The sequence below is a fragment of the Notechis scutatus genome, chromosome 8 (assembly GCF_049901735.1).
Source record: "Notechis scutatus isolate UNSWTSFEM ecotype Mainland chromosome 8, rNotScu1.2, whole genome shotgun sequence".
NCBI lineage: Eukaryota > Metazoa > Chordata > Lepidosauria > Squamata > Elapidae > Notechis > Notechis scutatus.
This window is the reverse complement of record NC_142016.1, coordinates 9,128,543-9,148,665: the sequence shown is the minus strand read 5'-3', so window position 1 is coordinate 9,148,665 and position 20,123 is coordinate 9,128,543. Positions and strand designations below refer to the sequence as shown.

The 20,123-nt window shown below is 41.7% G+C and overlaps 1 protein-coding gene across 1 annotated transcript; it reads right to left on the bottom strand.

Annotated features, from left to right (window-relative positions):
- Window positions 1–755: 755 nt before the first annotated feature.
- On the bottom strand, window positions 756–19,381 carry ELOA (elongin A). The gene is made up of 11 exons (XM_026680671.2): window positions 19,242–19,381; window positions 13,911–13,967; window positions 13,091–13,209; window positions 8,974–10,144; window positions 7,509–7,623; window positions 6,618–6,773; window positions 5,480–5,577; window positions 3,918–4,098; window positions 2,519–2,630; window positions 1,801–1,958; window positions 756–1,178 (listed from the first exon to the last, which is right to left on the bottom strand). The coding sequence occupies exons 1-11, from the start codon at window positions 19,311–19,313 to the stop codon at window positions 1,117–1,119; spliced, it is 2,301 nt and encodes a 766-aa protein (XP_026536456.1). The 5' UTR covers window positions 19,314–19,381; the 3' UTR covers window positions 756–1,116.
- Between the last annotated feature and the right edge of the window lie 742 nt (window positions 19,382–20,123).

The following is a 20,123-nucleotide window of genomic DNA, read 5'->3' as shown; positions in this document are numbered from 1 at the left end:
ACTTTCAGACCTTTCCCCCCGCCTGGCTTGTTTGGTGTATGAAATGTTCTTGTAGATTATTCCATAACGGACGCTGTCACTCCAGACCAAAACCTGCCCACTTGGCATGGCCCATCTTATCTGTTCTGGGACATAACGAAACTCCTAGATGAGTGAAGTTTTGTCAATGGAGCTCTTTAAAGGGAAACAGTGAATTAAAGTGCCTGCTCTGTTGTTAAAACCAGAGGAATTGAAGAGGAAAATCTAGTATAAGTCCTTGCTTTCAATTTAAAATGGGAAGGGGAGAACTCATACCCCTTATCGTCACTATACATTTTTAAAATAAAAAAAACCTCAGATGAATGCTTTAAATCCAGATTTGTACAAAGTGACTTATTCTTCACTTCCTGAGTTGTGCTGCTTTTTTTTTTTTCCTACGAGTTTAAAATAACATGTACCCATTTCTTACTTTTTTTTTTCCCCTTTGCCAAGTAAACATAACGACAGTGGCACCTCCAGATGTCCCCGTATAGAAAGGCCAATCAGCTTGTATCTGGCACAATGGGTTTTAGGCATGAGATGAACACTTAAGAGCTGCAACTGAAAAACAGAAAGGAAGAGGAAAATGATGTTTGGGAAAATTGTTTGCCAGAAGGTTGACCAAGATGGTAAAAGTCCTAAAAGATCCTTTAAAAGAGGTTGCTAATTATGAACAGTATCTGCAAAATAGATGGTCTTTCACAGTAGACACTAGAAGAGCAGATCTGAAGTCTTACAACTGACCAAGGGGAGTCAAATAAACGAACAAACACTGCAGATGGTTGGTGGAAGGCGTTTGTTTCTCTTTCCACTCTGGAGTCCAGAAAAAAAGAGACTGAAGAAAGCGCTATAGTTTGTGGACCTTCGTGTCTCAGCCAGGTGCCAAGACTTCATATTTGCAAAATGCTTGGCAGATAAAACAAAAATTTCGGGGACAAAGGGAAGAAACTGAAAGGTGGTTTTCAACAATACTGTGCAGTTGGTCTTAAACAGGGCTTTGGGGGACTCAGACTCCCCAGCAACTCCTCCCTTTTCCTTTAAGCACTGCTTCCATAAGGTTTTTTTTTCCTTCGCATTCACTGGAGCCTGACAGTTTCTTTATCTTCGAGAAAATCTGTTTTTGAAAGCTTTGATAGTCTTTGCCATCATAGGTGCAATTTCTGCAAAACAAGAAGAGAAAAGAGAGGTTATGGCATATAAGCTGTTACATTAAGATACACAGATATATACAGAATATAAATCTGGATTTGCATTTGAAGGAAACGGTTTCCAATCTTCAGAGTTAGAAATATAATGAAGTAAGCCAATTCTATTTTATAGGTAGGGGAAAAAAATCTTTGCAAGGCACGTATTTAGTTGCCAGTGATTTCTTTCTCTATGGACCTAAGGCTTTACATAGTTCACATTAATTTATGTATCACTCTCATTTTGGCTGCAGTGTTGCAATTGTGCTGAACCAGACATTTTTGCCCACCAAACCAGGCCTCTGAATAAGCCTTTTATAGCAGACGGGGAAGACTGTCTGACAGGTCAAAAACAGCTTCGGTTTTTTGCCTTGCTGCTTCCTATTTTAAAAATTATGGAGAATCTGCTGCCCCTGAAAAGAGCTTTTATTTTGATAGTTTGTTGTGTTTATCGGTCTTTACTATATCAAATGTTAAAATGGACACATTCAAAAATGTTTATGCATGGAACCATGTAAAAAATAATTTAATCCCATTTGAGATTAATGTAAAGTATTTTTCATGAAAACCCTCAGGATGGAGGCATCAGCTCACTTACTCTTCACCGGGGGCTTCCTTGGGTCATAGATCACTGATGAAGTGCTGCCCAGGGATGAACCTGAGAGGCCGGTGCTAGTACTTGGCCTGTCGTAAGCCTGTTCCTCTTCTGTGTGAACACTGCTACTTTTAGTTGGGGTGAAGAATACAGGTTTGATTCTGAGGAAAGAGAAAAGATGGTGAGTGTAAGGAATGCTCCACTGCATATTCAACAAATGTGCTTGCCGAGGCAATTTCTGTAGCAGAGCCTGGACTGTAATAGACACAGAAAAGGTGTCATCCAGGAACAACTGGCGTTGCTGGAGATCAATTACTCCCTCTTCATTCAAGCATCAGGAATTTGGATCTGGAAAAAATAAATTTTACTTTTGTCCCCATTATTTAGGGCCATTTTACACTTTCTTAGTGGCCTGTCATCACCCTTTTAAAAAAGGTTAACAATTCCTTCTTTCAAAACAAAGTAATTCAAGTACCATCATAAGAGGGATGACAGCTGCTGTATTAAAACAATGCTGGAAGCACAGGTGATGCCTAAGCTGGGTACGTAGGTATTTAAAATTAGCCATAGCATAATCCCTCGAGATATTGCGTCTCCTCCCAAAATGGATGCTTACAGGCAGGATAGACACAGCCTCCCATATTTCTTTTCCCCACAACTTGTCCCTGTTCCCCCACCCCTCAAGAAGAAGATAAAGTGAAAGCCTTCATAGAAAACGTACTTGATCTTCTCTGGGACAGCTGCTCCCCCAGTCCCAAATTTTTCTTGTCTTCTCCTCACTTCCCGGGGTGGCTTGACTGTTGAGTTCACAAATGCCATCTTAGCTACTCTGGCTAAAGGAGGAGCAAAACCAAGAAAGAGAGGTCAGTCCAGAAAGAAAATCCCTCTGATAACTGGTAGGGGAGGATGGCTAACAAGAAACATGTCTCCTCTTTGGTGGAAATCTTCTTTCCCTCCTAAGACAAGCTGATTCCTATGATCACTCTTGTTTCCAGCATGCAGGCTTTTTATAGGATCGTTTCAGCACAAGAGCATATCAAGTCAGATCTGCAATCTCATAAATGGGTATCACCATTCACTGGAGCTCCCAAAAGTGCTTTTCCAAAAGAAAAGAGGACTTTCTGGCTTTTCCCCCTTCATCCAAGAAGCTCCTTCAGTTCTAATTTAAGGGGAAAAAAACCAAGGAAGTCCAGTTGTCTTTTTGAAGCACCTTTGGGACAACCATGACCTCAATGACTGAGAATCTCCCTAAACATTCACTAGAACCTTCATCATCCTCTGAGTTAAAGGAAAAGAGAACTACCCGGAATGTGCCCAAGTCAATGTGGCAAGCCAGGTGCGGTTGCCAATTATTCAAAAGGCTGCACATCTATTCACCATGAGCAGATTTCTAGCAGCCCATCCAAGATCTGGCCCCTTCTAGACTTGTGGGACTTCAATTCCCTTCATTCCAAGTCAGCACAGCCAAAGTAATGATGGGAGTCGACATCCAATATGCCTAGAGGATGCTAGAATGTGAGGGTGCCATGTACAGAGATGTGCAGGCAATGTTTCAGTTCGTGCCATGGAAAACATTGGCTTTAAACCCTCCAGAACAGGCTAGACCAATTTTCAACTAGCAACCAGTAATGTTAAAGGCCATCTAAAGGGTTGTTCAAATAAAATTTAAGACAATTTTAATTTCCCACCCATTACTGCAGACACTTTCTAGAGTCATGGCTTTTTAAGACTTATGTACAGACAGCCTTCAACTTACGATCAAAAATGAGACCAGAATTTTTATCGTTAAGTGAATAATTGCTAAGTGACTCTGGCTTCCCACATTCAACTTGCTTGTTGGAAGATGACTGGAAAGGTCACAACTGGCCATTAAACTATCATTAAATGAATGGTCGTAAGTTTAGGGCTACCTGTAGTAGCATGCAGAAGTAGCAATTTTGTGTTATTTATCCTGTCCTTATGCCAGGACAATCAAATTTCAGAGGGAAAACTGTTTCCTTTCCTTTGCAAGGACTTACAAAAGAAAAGAACAACCCAATTTGTTTTGGCCACAATCCTTTCAGATTAAAAAATGGTTTCCTAGCCTTCCCCCTCTTCTTATCTCCATGCCGGCGCAATACCTTTGGGTTTATTGGCATGAGCTGAACGGATGTTTTGAGTTAGCATCAGAAGTCGCTGCTCTCGAGCATCATGCAGCCGTAGGTACATTTCCCTCCAGCTCTCAAACTCAACTGGCTTCTCCTTCTTGAAATCACGCTGGCAATGATTGTGCCACAACTGATCTGTGTCTTCAGTTAAAACCTGGAAGCCAAGAGGCAAAGGAAGATTGAGCCTATGGTTGGAGTATCTCCGAAAAAATAAATAAAGAGAATTATCCTGAAAGTGTGCAAATTCAAAACCTTTATGAAGCAAGAACTAGTTGTCTGAGATGCAAGTTTACTAGAAGATATATTATCAGATTTCAAAAAAAGCCCAGGGAAATATTACAAAACCCCAAGTTGTAAAATCGAGTCCAGTCACGTAAATGCCTCACAATTTACGACTAAAATTCTGATCCAAACTGCAGTCTTAAGTTGAGAATTACCTGGAGAAATCTTTTCCTTTAGGATCATTCACTGGAGAAAAATGGAATCCCACTTTTGTCAACAAGGACAATTTTGGAAAATTCTGTCCTCTCTGCTATTTGGACTAGTGATAAAGGAAGCAACGTCAAGGCTTACGTAACGGCCTTCCGGGTGCACAGAACCTCTTTGGCTCTTCCTAAGGGACTTCTTTTATCACCTGCCCCTTAGTCATTTTGCTGCTATTCATCCTCGTGGGGTTTGAGAAAATTAAGGGGTACAGATGCTAACCACCTCTAAAGTCACTCTATCTTACTTGATCTTTATTTGTTCCTTAGAGGAATACTTAAGGAGAACAGCAGCTGGTAACAAACACGTAGCAACTTCAAGGTCCAGTTGAATTCCCTCTGCCAAATATACTTGGAAATCTCACAGGGTAATTGAGAGCAGGTTTCTGAGCTACCTATTACCATACCCTTTATGTGAGAGGCTGCTACAGAAGGAAACATGTCCATTAGCTTCATTAGCTAATAGCAGGGGTGGGCAACTATGGCCCTTTTATGAATTATGGACTTCAACTCCCAGAATTCCTGAGCAAGCCATGCTAGCTCAGGAATTTTGGGAGTTGAAGTCCACAAGTCACAAAGGGGCCATAGTTGCTAATAGCCTAATAGCCAAGTCCAAGTCCCAAGATTCACTGGGAGGGGGGAGGGGGGGCTTTACAATGCAATCCCAGTATCTTCATCACCTCCCAATGCCAAATGCCAATTTGTCATTTGGTAGTACTGGTATCCTGTAAAATATGGCAGCATGTAAAATGTCTGCCAAGGACTTCAGAGACATCCATTCACCTTGCAGAGCAGGTCAAAATTAATTTACCTGTACAACTGTGTTTCTCAAGTTGGCAGCTTCTACTGTCAGGTTGAGAAATTTACCCACTGTCCTTTCTGGAGGCGCTAACAAACTGGAGCAATGTCTAATTTTAAGCCCTGGAGCAAACACAATCCCTGAAGATTAAATCACACTGTATATCTGAACCATCTACTGGTCTCACAACAAATGGTGAAGAAGAATCATCATTGATCAACACACCCCGTTTCCTCTTATCTAGTAACACTCACGTGATTGCACTCCTCGATGCGATACAACTGCTCTGGAGTGCAGCGTTCCAAAACAGGCTCAAGTACAGAATATGGGACGCCGCCCACTTCGTAGATGGCTAGGAGAAAAAAGCAGATAGATCTTTCTTCATTTTCAGGGCACACTTTCCAAGCAGGAAACAGGTATTTGGTTTTATATGTGTTACAGGACATGGAAGCATCTTCTGAAATCCAGGAGGCTTAAAATCAGCTAAGTATGGATAGAAGGACCAGAATGTTTTCTATGTCACACATGGTCTCCCAATAATGTCATGGGTGCAAAATATATAACTAGATGTTGCCCAAATCAAGTTTCCCCAGCCAACTAGAAAGAAAGGCAAGGAACAACAGAATGGCTGATTGCTTTAGGACTAAACGAAGTTAAATAAGCCATTACTACTGTCAGTTTAGCCCATTTGCTTAACTATTCTTTCGTGGATCATTTCATGCCAATCCCAGCTCCCCCCCCCCCCCAAATCAGAAATTAACATGATTGTAAAAGAAAAGGAGCTTTGAAAGAGAACTGGTCAGCTGGATGGAGGGGTAATGAATTAAGCCACCCTCTAATGCAAATGTTTGTATGACAGATATGCAAGTAGTCCTCGACTTATGGCCACAATTGGGATCAAAATTTCATCACTAATCAAGACAATCTACTCTAGTGAGTTATCCCTGATTTAAATACCTTTTTGCCAGGGTTGCTAAGTGAATCATGCAGTCCTTAAGCAAATCCAGCTCCCCCACTGACTTTACTTCCTGAGAAGGTTGCAAATGGCAATCACATGACCCCCCCCCCACAGGATGCTGCAACTGTTATGAATACATGCTGGTTGCCAAGGACCCAAATTCTGATCACATGGCTGTGGAGATGCTATTGACGGTTATAAGTGTGAGGACCAGCTGTAACTCCCTTTTTTCCAACTTCAAACAGTCCTTAACTGAATGGTCGTAAGTCAAGGACTCCCTGTATTCGATGCCAGGAATCAAAAGCTGCGTGTGTGTTGCCGTGAATTGGGCAACCATATAAACCTACTTATTCAATAAGTAAATATCCCAATCCAGTTCACTGTCAAACTCCTTCCCCTTCACAGGCCACAGTCCGACAACCTCTCGGACTCACAGTCAATGTTATTGCTGAGAACCCGGATGCACTGCTCGTGGAGACTCATCATCTTCGGAAGGTAAGCCGACTTGGAGCCCGAGTACACCTGCATCTTGGAATTCAACCGACGTCCTGTGAAACCAGCCTCATCCTCTTCAGTCGGGGAGGAGAGGGCTGCAAAGGCCAGGGGATGGTAAAAGACTCATTAGAGGCCAGCATGGAGGTCTCAGAAGACCAAAAACATACTCCAACCCCACCAGATGATGCTGGAAAGTTCACAGAGGTTGCACTAAATACCTCGTTTACAGCTACCAAACACGTCTTTTACATAGCAAGTTTACATACATGAACACCTGTAGCTTGTGAAGGCCCTTCCATTATTAATGTATTTGTTAAATTTATTTGCTGCCTATCTCGCTCTGGGACTATTCTGGGTGGCTTGCATGGAAAACTACTGCTTCCAATTCAAGAGAATCAATCCAACTTGGGAACAGTGGACATAGATTATTTTGTGCTTTGAAAAGAAGATATATTTGTGCTTTTTATGCAGATGCAGATGATTCCTCACTGCACAAAGAAAATCTTCATGATCAAACAGCTAAGATGCAATGTGCTTGGAAGCAAAGCCACAATCACATTCCTTTCCTTTTCGGAAAGCGTCAGATAAATTATCAACTACCAATTGAGCTATTCCAACTATTTCCCTGAATCCAAATTGGCATCTATTCGTATTGTATTTGTATAGCGGTCTTCCCCCACTTTCATAGGAGGAAGAAGGCCTAGGCAAGTAAATAAAAGATAAAGAAAAATTCAGAACTTCAACATGATTTTTTTTTCTTGTATCACCCAATCTGTCTTCAACCACCACATTCAGAAACAGTAAATGAAAAGATTCCGCTCCGACTTTACCTTTCCTCTTTGGTTGGGTGAATGAGATTGTGTCAAGTGAAGGAAGAGGACGATAATTTGCCTGGATTGCAGGCAGTGGAATGTCGGGGAGCATCGGCACCACATCAATGAGTATCTGGAAGGGAGAAAGCCCATATTTGGTTAAGATAGCTTTGCAAAAGTCTGTATTTACTGTGTAGGGGGAAGGGGATCATCCTTGGAACCAAACAGACTCATGACAAAACCGTTCACTTAACATTTTGAGAAGGCTGTACTTCAACAGAGGTAAACTCAAACATGTTGAATATTTTGTCATTAGGAACGATGGGGGAGTTCAAAGAACAAATCCTCTCGCATCTTCAACCTTTTTCAAGTGCCGAGTCCTGTCTACCTATCAACCTATAGAAAATTGGTCTAGGGAGCAATGTTAAAACATTATTTTAAATATTTATATATTCCGTTACAAACAATGGAAAAGATGTAGCTAAATATTTCTTTGGCAGGTAATATTATACTGGCAGAGGGCAAATCTCACTCACTTGCACGTATGTTACCTAATTGGGGAATGAAACATCTACAAACAAACAACCAAGCACAGTGAGCACCAAGGAGAGAAAATTTCCATTGGAGAGAAAATTGCACCCAAGCTAGCTTACTCAGCAAGAGGTTTTGGAAAGGACGGAGCTCCATGTTTTATCCCTGTAAGTTAATAGATAAGCCCATTCCACTGCATAACAGATCATTTATGATGTATTATATACCTTCAACGTTACGGGGAAAAACTTTGGGAATAGGCAGCATACATATAAAGTTAATAAAATAGTAAAAAATTTACCCATAGCACTTTAAAAAAAAAAAAAAACCCACGTGCCTGTTTGCTACTAATGCTTTTACCATTCTATTCAGAAATATTGGGGGACAGCCCAATACCTTTAATACGTGAACATAACCTCCTAATAACAGTTACAGGTAAATATTGGGTGCATCATTCTCGAGGAGAAACAAATTAAAGGGGCAAAGATGTCTGTAAAAAAATGGACAATATTAAAGAGGGGTGTATTTCATAAATAGAGGGGGGAAATTTCAATGTTCAGTCTGGAAAATTCAAATAGGACTCAGCCTTTTCCAATCTGGCCTCTTCCGAAAGGATGGTTCTACAAGTGCTAAACCAGCATGGGTATGATGGATATTGGGTTACAGGCACATCTGAAAATCCCACAGGCATAGTTATGAATGGGCCCAAACTCTTAGAAGCACAAGCTGCCTTTGAAACCTGCAGAACCTTTGTCTGGCATTCCCTTCCAGGTGCTAAAATATCCTGGTTGCAGGCAGGCCCTGATCTGCTTAACCAATTTGCTGAAGGAACCACCATCTGCTGAGTTTCAACATTGGGCCTAATGATAAGCCATGAATTACAAATTACGGTGGCTAGGTGCACCTGACTATATCCCCAAATAAGCCATAGGAAGCGACTGCGATCCCTTACTTTTTTTGCTTTAGATGCAGATGCCTCCACCGGCTTCTTCTCGCTCACTTGCTTGGGAGCTTTCCGGCTTGCGTCTGAGCTCTTGGCACTTGATTTGGAACCGTTCTGCTTGCTGCTATGTCCTTTCTCTGGGACCGGAGCTGTCGTAGGCTTGGCCAGCTTCCTTTTCTTTTTCTGAGGCAGGTCATAACTCAGATAGGACTCAAAGGACATGGTGGGCTGTTCATACTCGTCCTCCGCCTCTCCCGCTTTGGGAGGCGAGAAATTTGCAGGTCTTTTGTTTGATTCAAGGGCTCTGGATTTGCCCTCAGAAGTTTTAAAGCTGCTGGAACTCTTCTTCTCCTTGTTCTTATTAGGCAGATCTCCCTCAGGTTTCGGTTTCTCCTGATCTCCATATACGGTTTCCATGCAAAATTTCACCTTTTCTGATTTGGCCCTTTCTGGGGGGTCATGAGTTTTTTGTCTCTTCCTATGTTCGTTCAAGCTATCATTCAAATCAAAGTGGGCCTTCTGTTTCTTGATGCTGCCGCCATCTTTTTTCTTGTCTCGCTTGAGGCTGTCCGGGGCTTTCAGCTTCTCCTTGCTGCTACCTGATAAGGAAGCATCATGGATCGAAGAACCCTTCGGCAGCCTCTCGGAGCCAAGTACAGGTGCCTTCTCTTCCCCCTTGGCTTCTGGCCGCTGCCTCTCTTTGTGAGAAGGTTTAGACTCTTTGCTCCGACTTGAACTCGCTTTTTCTTGAGAGTCACTGAAATTCCTATGAGTAACTTCTTCTCTGTCCTGAAACTGGTGGCTTTTAAACCCCTTTCGGGAAAAGGATTTTTGCTCCCTCTCTTGTTCCTCAGCATGATGGAGGTCCATATATAGTTCCTGAGGACTTTCGCTGAGCTCAGAGGAGACGGCGTGTCCATAGTCAGAACATTCCTGGTCAGAAGACCCTCTCCTCCATGACCTGTCTTGTGGAATATCATAGTTTACATCATGGTGGGATTTTTCTGGGTCTGAATACCTCTTGACTTTTTTAGTTCCACAATCCGACTCGTATGACTGGCTGCAAGAAGGCTGATGTGTCTCTGAGTAGACCTCTTTGTCCTCTTTGGGCAACAGGTCTCGCTGTCGTTTCCTCGAGATGTTTCGGTCATAACCCTGTTCCGTAGGTTCAAGAGTATGCCTTAAAAAAAGAAAAACAGGGAAAGGATTAGATTACTGAATCTAATCAAAGATGAACTGAAAACCTAAGCTAAAGCTACAATTGCCTAGTCCCGTCTTCTTCTTAACACCAAAACAGAATGCAGCCAACTTCTACTTTCTTAGATTAGAATTTAGAATAGGTTACAGCTGGAAGGGACCTTGGAGGTCTTCTGCTCAAGCAGGAGACCCTATACCATTGCAGACAAGTGGCAGTCCAATCTCTTCTTAAAAGCCTCCAGTGGTGAAGCACCCACAACTTTTTTTTGAGAGAGAGAATTTTATTTGGGTTTTCACAAAAAAAAACACATAATACAAATAAAACATCTTTTTTTGAAAGTAGCATGGTCCCGGGTCACACTTCTTCGTACAGACACAAACTCAATTTCATACTCATTTTTATGTTCTGTTCCATATCTTATTACTGTTCTACATTTTCTATATAGGTTTTTCCCCCTCTTTTAATTTTCCCAATTCTGTTTTGATTATCTCATCTCAATTCAAATCATTATATTTATACTTTTGTCTGTCCTGTTTCAATTTCATATTATCTTTTCTCCTTAAACAAATTTTCTCCTGTAGTTACTAATTGGAGTATGACACCTTTATATCTTTTAGTTTTATCCATTCAACTCTTATTTAAGCTTCAATGTATACCTTAAGGTTATAACATTCAATATAATACATAACTTCCAATCGAATTCTGCTTGGTACATTCCTAAAATACACACTGTATTCTTAAAAAGAAATTATAAATATATGTAATTAAAACACTCATTCCATTCCAATTCAGTTCTATCATTAATATTAATATTCATCAAAATCTTAACTTCTTTAACATTTCTTTTCAATTAAATATCATACTTCCTTGGGAACACTTATAAGCTTTCCATAATTATTTTTTTCCCCCTATTCCTCTTCACTTATATTTTATAAAACATTAAATTATTAAAATGTTCCCATATTTTCCTAATTCAATTCTCTCATTCGTTTTATTTCATTTATTTATTAAAAAACATTTCACTGGATTACAATAACTATTTTATCCATCATTTTAATCATACATTGTTTCAAATTTTCTAAAATTATTTCTATTTCTAATATAACAATACTATCTTATGTACCTTTGCAGAATCCCTTTTTCAATTAAATTTTCACCCATTATCTCTAAATAGGCCGTTTCTCTATATCATGTTTCTGTCCTTTGTAACTTCTTTTCCTTTCCTTCTTCCCTCTCTTCTTCTCCCTCCCCTTTTTACCCCCTTGTCTCTCTACTTCTAATTCTCTCTTCTGTATTCCCTTCTTCTGTTGCTTTCTAATATTATACTTATTTTTCAAACTATTTTTCTTTTTTTTTTTTTTTTTTTCAAATCTTAAACTTTTCATTCTCTTTCCCCCCCTTTCCTTTTTTCCCCCCACATAAAATTACTTGTTCATTAAAGATGGCTTCTTCTTTGTCCCAATTTTCTTGTTCTGCAGGCATTTCTTGTTGTTTCTCATAGTTCCAAATTTCCATTTCTAAAAATTGAAATATGAAGCCAAAAGAACCCCTTCCTTCTTGTGCATCTTCTTTCTGTTTTTTAAGTTTCATTCTCAATTCTTCTAAAAGTGGTGCCATTTTAAACACTTTTAAACAACCTCCTGATTGATTTTAGTCATTCAAATGCAATAACCAAAAATCCAGAGATCACCAAGTAATCCAAATACTCCCAAGCTGTTTCTTTTTGCTTCTTTTTTCCACTTTCTCTTCCTGGGGTTCTACTATTTTGTTGCCAAGTTTCAGTTAAAATGTATCTTTTAGAAGTCTTGTTGAAGTTTTACTGTAAATTCCTTTTAATTCCAGGCAGTCTCCTCCCTTTTTTCCAGATCCTGCCCTTTTATTCTTTTTCTCTCCTTTCCTGCTTTTAAAAGCTTTTAAGTATCCAGAAATCTTTATTATCCCTTTGACATTTTATTTTCAGCTTAAATGCCTATTGATGTCAAAGTGGATTTTTTTTCCAATTTCTTGCTTAAATCTCTTAGCTGTCAGTATGGGGAAAGGGAGAGAAGAAAAAAAAAACCAAATCCTTTCCCTTTTCTCTCTCCTTCGCTGCTTCAAAGTCTTCTTTGGGAATGTTACTTATTTTTTATAGTTTAAATTCCAGGGTACCTTAGTTGTTGCTTTTGCAGTTTAACCCGGTCAACCAAGACTTTCTCTTCTTATCTCCCTCCTGCACTTTCTTTTCCGGTCGAGTTCTTCTTGGAGGTGGCCATTTCTGACCACCGCTGCAACCACCTTCGGGAAAGGGAGTAATGGCAAGCTGAGGAGAGATGCGGCTCTCCTCAACCCTGCTGGCAGTCTCCCCCCTCTTCACCACCTCTACGGGGTGGCTTAGCCCCGAAACCAACTGGCTCGGGGCGCTCCAGCGGTGAGCACGGATTGAAACCGCGCACGATCGCGGTTTTGGTCTGTCTGCGAAGAAGTTCAAACAGGAAGTCCCGAAGCACCCACAATTTCTGGAGGCAAGCTGTTCCACTGGTTAATTGTCCTCCCTGTTAGGAAGTTTCTCCTTAGTTCTAGGTTGCTCCTCTCTTTGATTAGTTCCCATCCATTGTTTCTTGCCTTGCCTAGCCCTCAAATATTGAAATACTGCTATCATGTCACCCCTAGTCCTTCTCCAGATTAGCTATACCCAAATCCTGCAACTGTTCTTCACATATTATCTGTAAAGCTTACACTTTTTTTTCTTTCACATTATTTTATCAAACTATCTTGATCTTTCATTGTTTATATTCTCCCCGGCTATTAAAGCTTTAAGGGGACATTTGGCACATTCCACCAGGCAGTGGAGCTGTATCAGGAAACAGAGCTTCAAATTGTTTTTGAGGGCAGATGAACTATACAAGGACATTGTCTGTTAAGAAGAGATATTATAAAAGCCCAACTCACCGCTCTGTTTCCTGTGGAACTGGCACAAGCTTCTTCCATTTTGCCACCAAGTTCTTGGCAAATTCTCCAACCTGTTCTAGTTTTCGTAAGCTGTTCACAGTCTTTCCGACTCCAGTCTCCTGCGGAAAGGATGTAAAAAAACAGCTTTGACAAGGACAGCTAGTTAACGGCTGAGTTCATACAACATGCTAAGCCTAAAACAAATAAACAAATCGGGGCTGAATGCAAGCCCAATTGTGACTTATTCAAAGCGCAGTTATGGCTTAGCAGGATATATGTGGAGCAATAAAACATTTTTGTGTATTTTGAAGTGTCTGTCTGAGCATTTCCATTTGTAATAAGGGTAGAGCCATCACAGCAGGACAGATTTAGCCCAACCCTGGCTTAGATGACTCAAAGGATACTATGCCAGACTGGAACCACCAAGCTCCAGTGACCCTTTATTGCTCTCCAGTAAACAGTCAAGTCCACATCCTCAGAAGAATTCTTTGCCTCATCAGAACAATACAAAGTTCATCCAAAGAGATGATTATGGGAGTGTGTGTGTGTGTGTGTGTGTATGGGGGAGGGAGAGGGAGGGAGATCATTATGTTTTGTCATTATTGGATTTTACTGCTGTTGTGAGACGCCATGCCATCAACTAATAAATAATTAGATAATCTATCAATAAATAATCAATCAATCTTCAGAGAGGTTACCCTTTTTTATCCAGATTTGCAACTTTTCACTCCGCAGAACCTCCATCCTGGGCAGCAATACTTGGAATCTGCAACAGGACTAAGTTTCCAAGTGCAAGAAATGGTACTACAAAATAACTTACCAGAAGAATTTCAATTGTGATTGGCAGTTCAGCAAGTCTCTTCAAGCTCTTCATCAGCTGCAGAGGAGAACAGAAAAGGGTTGAGATCTTCACTCTGCAATGGAGAGCTTTTTCTTCCACAGTAGTCAAGAAGTTCAAAAAAACCAAACCCACAGAGCTGCTAAGATGCCACAGAAGGAACAGGCAAATGAAGCAGAGCTAAAATCTTATGGTTGCAGCAATCCCACCAAAACAGGGATTGTAGGTTGAACCAGAGGGATCTAGAGCTGCTAGCATGTTCTATTCAGAGACCTATCCTCGTGTGAATCAAAAGTAACAGCAAATCCAGTTGGATTAGAGGCAGGTCTCTCCCAAGGAGAATATTTCTGCATACCTTTAGTAGTTTGAAGAATTTGGGAAAAGGCTCCCCATATACCTGCCTCATCCACCTTCTTCCTGTGATAGCTAAGCCTTGGTGTAACATTGCTGATCAACAGAAATGTTCCATAATAAGGGCGGGAGGAGAAACCCACTCTTGTCTTCCATTATAACAGCAACCAAGAACTTAACCAATGGAACACAACATCCATCAAATGGCAGCCTTCCAAATTGTAATACCTGGAACCATGCAGCAGGTTAAGGGGACCATTTCAGGGGTGGGATTCTACCGGATTGGACCGCTTTCTTATGATTCTGCGCAGTTTGAGGGATCGGCAAATCGTACCCCTGGCTGGCCCTCCCCTCCCAGTCAGTCCTTATTGCACATGCCCGACATCGCTGACTGCGTTCTGCCCCGCCCAGTCACTCCTTAAGGTATTTTCCCCCTCCCGACAATCAGCTGTTCCGATGATCAGCTGTTCTGGAATCCCCCTCGCTGTTTTACTGCTTCGCCCAGGAGGCTTCCCCAAAGCCCAGGAGACAAAAAAGGGACCTGCGGGGCCCCTAGGATCTGTTTTTAATTTCCTGGGCCCCAAGGAAGCTTCCTGGGAGCAGAAACGCCCCTCAGAAGACTTGCCTGAGGCCCAGGAGGGCCAAAAACGGAGTGTAGGGCCAAAAACCTGCATGCCACCCCCATGCTCTGTTTTTTGCTTTCTTGGGTCCTGAGGAAGCTTCCTGGGAGCAACCCCCCCAGAGGCATGCCTGAGGCCCAGGAAGCAAAAAAAAAAAAAAACGGGAGGGGGCTTGCAAAAAAGAAGCCACGCCCACCCAGTCACATGGCCCTGTCCACCTAGCCACGCCCACAGAACTGGTTGTTAAAAAATTTGAATGCCACCCCTGACCATTTTTAGTCCTCAATCAACATGACCAACAGTTGGGAGTCCCAACTGTAAAATTTCTGGACAATAACAGGTGGGTATCAAAAGTGGTTTTTATTTTTGAAAAGGCAACTGGACTGATTTTTTTTTAAGTAAAAAGAAGAGGTTTTGCTTCCTACTCTGGAAGCTTCATCAGTTGTATTGGATGGTGTGGGAGATGTAAGGACAGTTAATGACGGTTGAAGAACAGCTGACTATCCTTCCATCTCCCACACCATCCAATACAATTGATCAAACTTCCAGGATAGGCTTACATCCACACAGAAACATTTTTGATCTCTAAAATTCGTACTCCAGTGTTCTGGCACCTTTATTCTTCTAGTCTAGAAATTTAAACATCTAACCCCAAAAAGGCTGAATATGCTTTCTTCCATTCCAACAGCTTTTTCAAATCTGAAGCATTTTTTGTGTGTTCAGTCCGACTTAAAAAAAAAAAAAAAGATGCTCAAGAGAAGAAAATTTGTGTTCAGGCATAGCTTGCTTTTTAGGAGTGGGGAAAAAATATTTTCTCTCCCCCATCACTTTTTACATCTACTTAAAATACGTAAATGTATTTTTCATCTTCTAAAGACAGGTTCAAATCCAATAATAAAAGGAGGACAGACTTCAGAAAGATGGATCAAGAGATTATTTGCTTGTTTAATGGATATGATATTTTGGGGGCAAAAATATTTCACCAAGATACTTGAGTAATCTAATTTCTTAAGCCATACGTTTATAACTGGTGAAATGAATGTCTTGATTTGCCAAATTTTAAGAGCCAATGTTTCTGAGAATTTGCTTCAAACAATTTCCATCATTTGTCCTAACCTCCGAATCGAGATTTCCTTTACTCTACTCTGGTATTTGGGTTGTCAACATACCAATCTCCCTGCTGTTGGAGTTGCCTGTTGAACTCAATTCATTCTCAGCCCAGGCCACCTAATAAAGTTGTTGTGGAGAAATTAGGAGGAAGGAAGGAATATTAGCTATGCTGGCTGCCTTGAGTTATTTATAAAAATAATAAAGGTGGAATAAAATTAAATAAATGTAAAACAAAAGGTGCAAGAACAAAAATCAGACAGGAGAGAGGAATTTTGGAGAGCACAAGACCGCCACCTACTGATCATAGACTAGATCCACTGGATTCCATAGATGGTACATAAAGGTGTAGATGAGGTGGGGATAGAATTAGAGGGGGACCAAATCTTTCTGATTTGCTATGATTACATCGTCTGGCACACACATGCAGCCTGACATGCTTTATCCCTGCAGGTTCTTCCATCGGAAAATTTATCAATCAAGAGGGGTTACAGTTGCAAAATAAATTTTCTCCTTCCTCTTTTCTACAACGCACATGAAAGTGGATGGCAGAGACATGCAATACAAAATCAGGACAGTGAGGGGAAGGAGGGATTATTGAAGGCCACAATAAAATATGCACACAAGAGTTTGGAAATTACCGGAGAAAGTTTAGAAACCAGCCAGGGAAACAACTCTTCACAATTCTTCAGAAATAGCGAAGAACACAGAGAGCCCTTTAACCAACTGGCATAGTTAACCACAGCAACAAGTTTGCCAACCATCTGTCCTTAGCCCAAAAGCCAGGAAAACAAGAAAAGAAAACTGTCTCTTCTCTGTGTTCCACTCCATTACAGATTATCCCCAATATCTCCAAAATCACACTATCTTTATGAAAAATTCTCCCAAAAGGTAAAAAAAAAAAAAAAAAAAACTGCATTCATCTCAATAATGGGCTAGAAGTTCACTTCACACTTTAAGCAAAAGCTGAGATTTTCCAGAGTAAATAAGCCTCTCTCCCAAATACACATAAGTGAAAGCATACTTATGGACAGGCACTAAATGAAAAGGCAAAAGTAGCGGACAAGCTGTACTTTTCCTTCCTTTCATAATTGATTTTTGTCCTTCAATAAATAGCAGCAAGTATGGTACTAGCAACATTTTCAATGGAATGTTTGCAGAGAATATATTCCTAAGTGACCCCTCAGATTTGCACTTTAAAATGATTCAAACCATGTCCAAAGTATTTTAAGTACACATCTCAATAGTTCTTAAAACTCCCAGATATCAGGAATGACCTATTTGCATTTGTTTTTTCAAGATCTCAGATTGCTCCTGAAAAAAACACAAAACGTTCAAGCCATCATTTCCATGAAATGCTTTTAGAAGTAACACCTCTTTGCTTGATGATTTAAAATGCAAGAATATACTCCAGAATTAGATTTGCCCAGTGCTTAGTCTATCATATCCCTCCCTTCTTTTCTATCCTTACATTAGGTCCTTTCAATGAAAAAACAACAACTATAAACTATTCAATGGATGCTCATCTGCAAGGTGGAGGAGAAATCCATTGAACCAGAAGAAATTCCAGTCCTTCATCCTTTCAATTGTTATTCAAAGAGCCTGTATCTCAGTATCTGCTTCTCACATCTTTAGGACACAAAGAAAATCACTTAGCACAGATTTCTTAGCACAGATCACTTTGCAGATTTCTAACTTCTGACTGTTTTCTTTGCAGGTTTAGCATAATTAAAGATATTCAGGATTGCAGGAGAGGTTTCTTTCAGCAGTTGTCTATGTAAAGTTGATGCAAACAGCAGAGATCCTGCACTACAGGGGTCTCCAACCTTGGCCACTTTAAGCCTGGAGGACTTCAACTCCCAGAATTCCCCAGCCAGCTTTGCTGGGGAATTCTGGGAGTTGAAGTCCTCCAGGCTTAAAGTGGCCAAGGTTGGAGACCCCTGCTGCACTACATTAGTGATGTCCAAAAAAACCACACACACACACACACAACAGGTTATTCAAATAGTGTTGCCAGCATCTTCTTATGTCCCTCCCTGATATTTGGAATAAGAGGTGGGCAACATGCACAGTCTCCTATTGTTGTGGCACTTTTGAGACTCACACATTTCTACAAGCCTTTGGCGACTACTGTACAGCCCACTTGATGATGATGACTACAATACTGTTTTTAGATTTAATTTTTATTAAAAAACACACAGAGCAATAAAACACCCCAAGAGCCTTGGTTTGGCTAAGCCCTCACTCCCACCCCACCTTCTAGGGAAAAGGGCTCTTCCAACTTGACAACAGCTTTAAGACTTGTGGACTTCAACTCCCAGAATTCCTCCTCCAGTCCTATTAGCTCAGGAATTCTGGGAGTTGAAGTCCACAAGTCTTAAAAGTTGTCGAGTTGGAATCCAGACTTCTGCTCTAGGGACACGACAAGCCCTCTGGAATCCTTGACCCCCCACAATTTTGCCTAGTAGTCAATCCGGAACAGAACCGACAACCCATAAAACCAGCCCACCCCCCAGACAATGGACATGGATCTCTCTCGTAAGTTCAAAGTTTAGCCGTTAAACAGCTGTTCTCTCCGGTTCCGGCTTCTCCCATTGAACGATCCATACACGTAGACCCCTATAAATCTAGGTATCGGAGGATGACGGTTCAATATATATATATATTAGTGTGTGAGTCTGGGATTTGTACGCGTCCCCAGCCCACGTATCGCCATCCTTGGACTTATACTAACTTTGCTGTCACTTTGAACGTACACTAGTCGGCATGCGTTAAAACGAAATTTCGCTGCCTGCTGCTCTCAAAGGATCTCCCCCTCCAACATACATCTTCAATGGGGAGGGGGAGTGAGGAGGGGAGGCGGGGGTTCTTTTGGTCGGCGTGAAAAACTCGCAGGGCTTCGCTTGCCCAGTAACGGCCGATGGGGGGCGTCCCACTTGCATCTTCGCTCGCCCCCCCCTTTCTTTTGACCCCCCCTCCCCAAAGCAGAGTCCCTCTTGCCTTCCCCCCACCCCACCCGATGCGCGATTCCCACCCGCCCCAGCTCGCGCCCCTCTTTCCCTCGGGCACCCCTCATTTCTCCCACCTCTCGCCGTGGCTCTCCTAAAGGGACCCCTGCTGGCCCCCCTCGCGGGGTCACCCCAGACGCCATCCGGCCACCCCAGAGCCACACTCCGCCCAATTTGCCTTTCCCTTCAGGGTCCCGTCCCCCCCCCTCCTTTTTGTTTTTTTTTACCTTCTTCGGTTCCGAAGCGTTAGTGAGCCGAGACTGCAGCTTTCGGACATCTTCCAGCACCGACCCCGCCATTTTTACTCCTGGCGAGGTCTCCGCTCGGCGGAAGTGGCCGTTGCTTCAACGGCTTCCCAGGAGAACGCGGGGCTTTCCTCCTTCCGAACTCCAGGAGGTTCTCGAATCCCGTTTCGTGGCACCATATTTATTCCGGGCAAAAAAAGGAAGGGGAGGGGAAAGTGGGCGGGTCTGAAAAAGAGACCAATCGGCCGTTCCCTTCGCCAGCCGGTGCCGCCATTTCGTAAGCTGGCAAAGGCTTCACAGTCGAAAAGGCAGGGAAGAAGGAAAAACGCCATCGCGGGTCAGGGCAAACCAGCTGTTAAATGGACAGATGAGCACGTCCCCATCTTAAATAAGGGCAAGAACCTTCCTGCTGCGGCCATTTTGAATATTGGCAAGAGCGTTGCCTGCCACGGTTGGTTCTTTCCTCTCCAGAAAGCGCTTCTGCTTTTTCACCGATTTTTCCAGTATTATTGCAGAAAGAGTTCAAATAAGGCCTTCATTACCAGCATGAAGCTTTTAGCCTTTATGGAGGCTATCATCCATCTGGGCTGGCTCACCATGTTGGATAAATCAAGATAAAGACTTAAGCATGAACAGAGATTAACTGACATTCACATAAAATGCTTTGAATCACATATACTCTTTACCAGAAGCAGAAATTCAGTTTACAGAATTTAAAGAAACCATTACCACTACTTCCTAAAGCATATTTACAAATTAGAGAATTTGAAGCAGTATTGCTCAGTCTCGGCAACTTTTATATGGACAACTCCCAATTGGGGAATTGAAGTCCATTTATCTTAAAAGTTATGAAGATTGAGACTC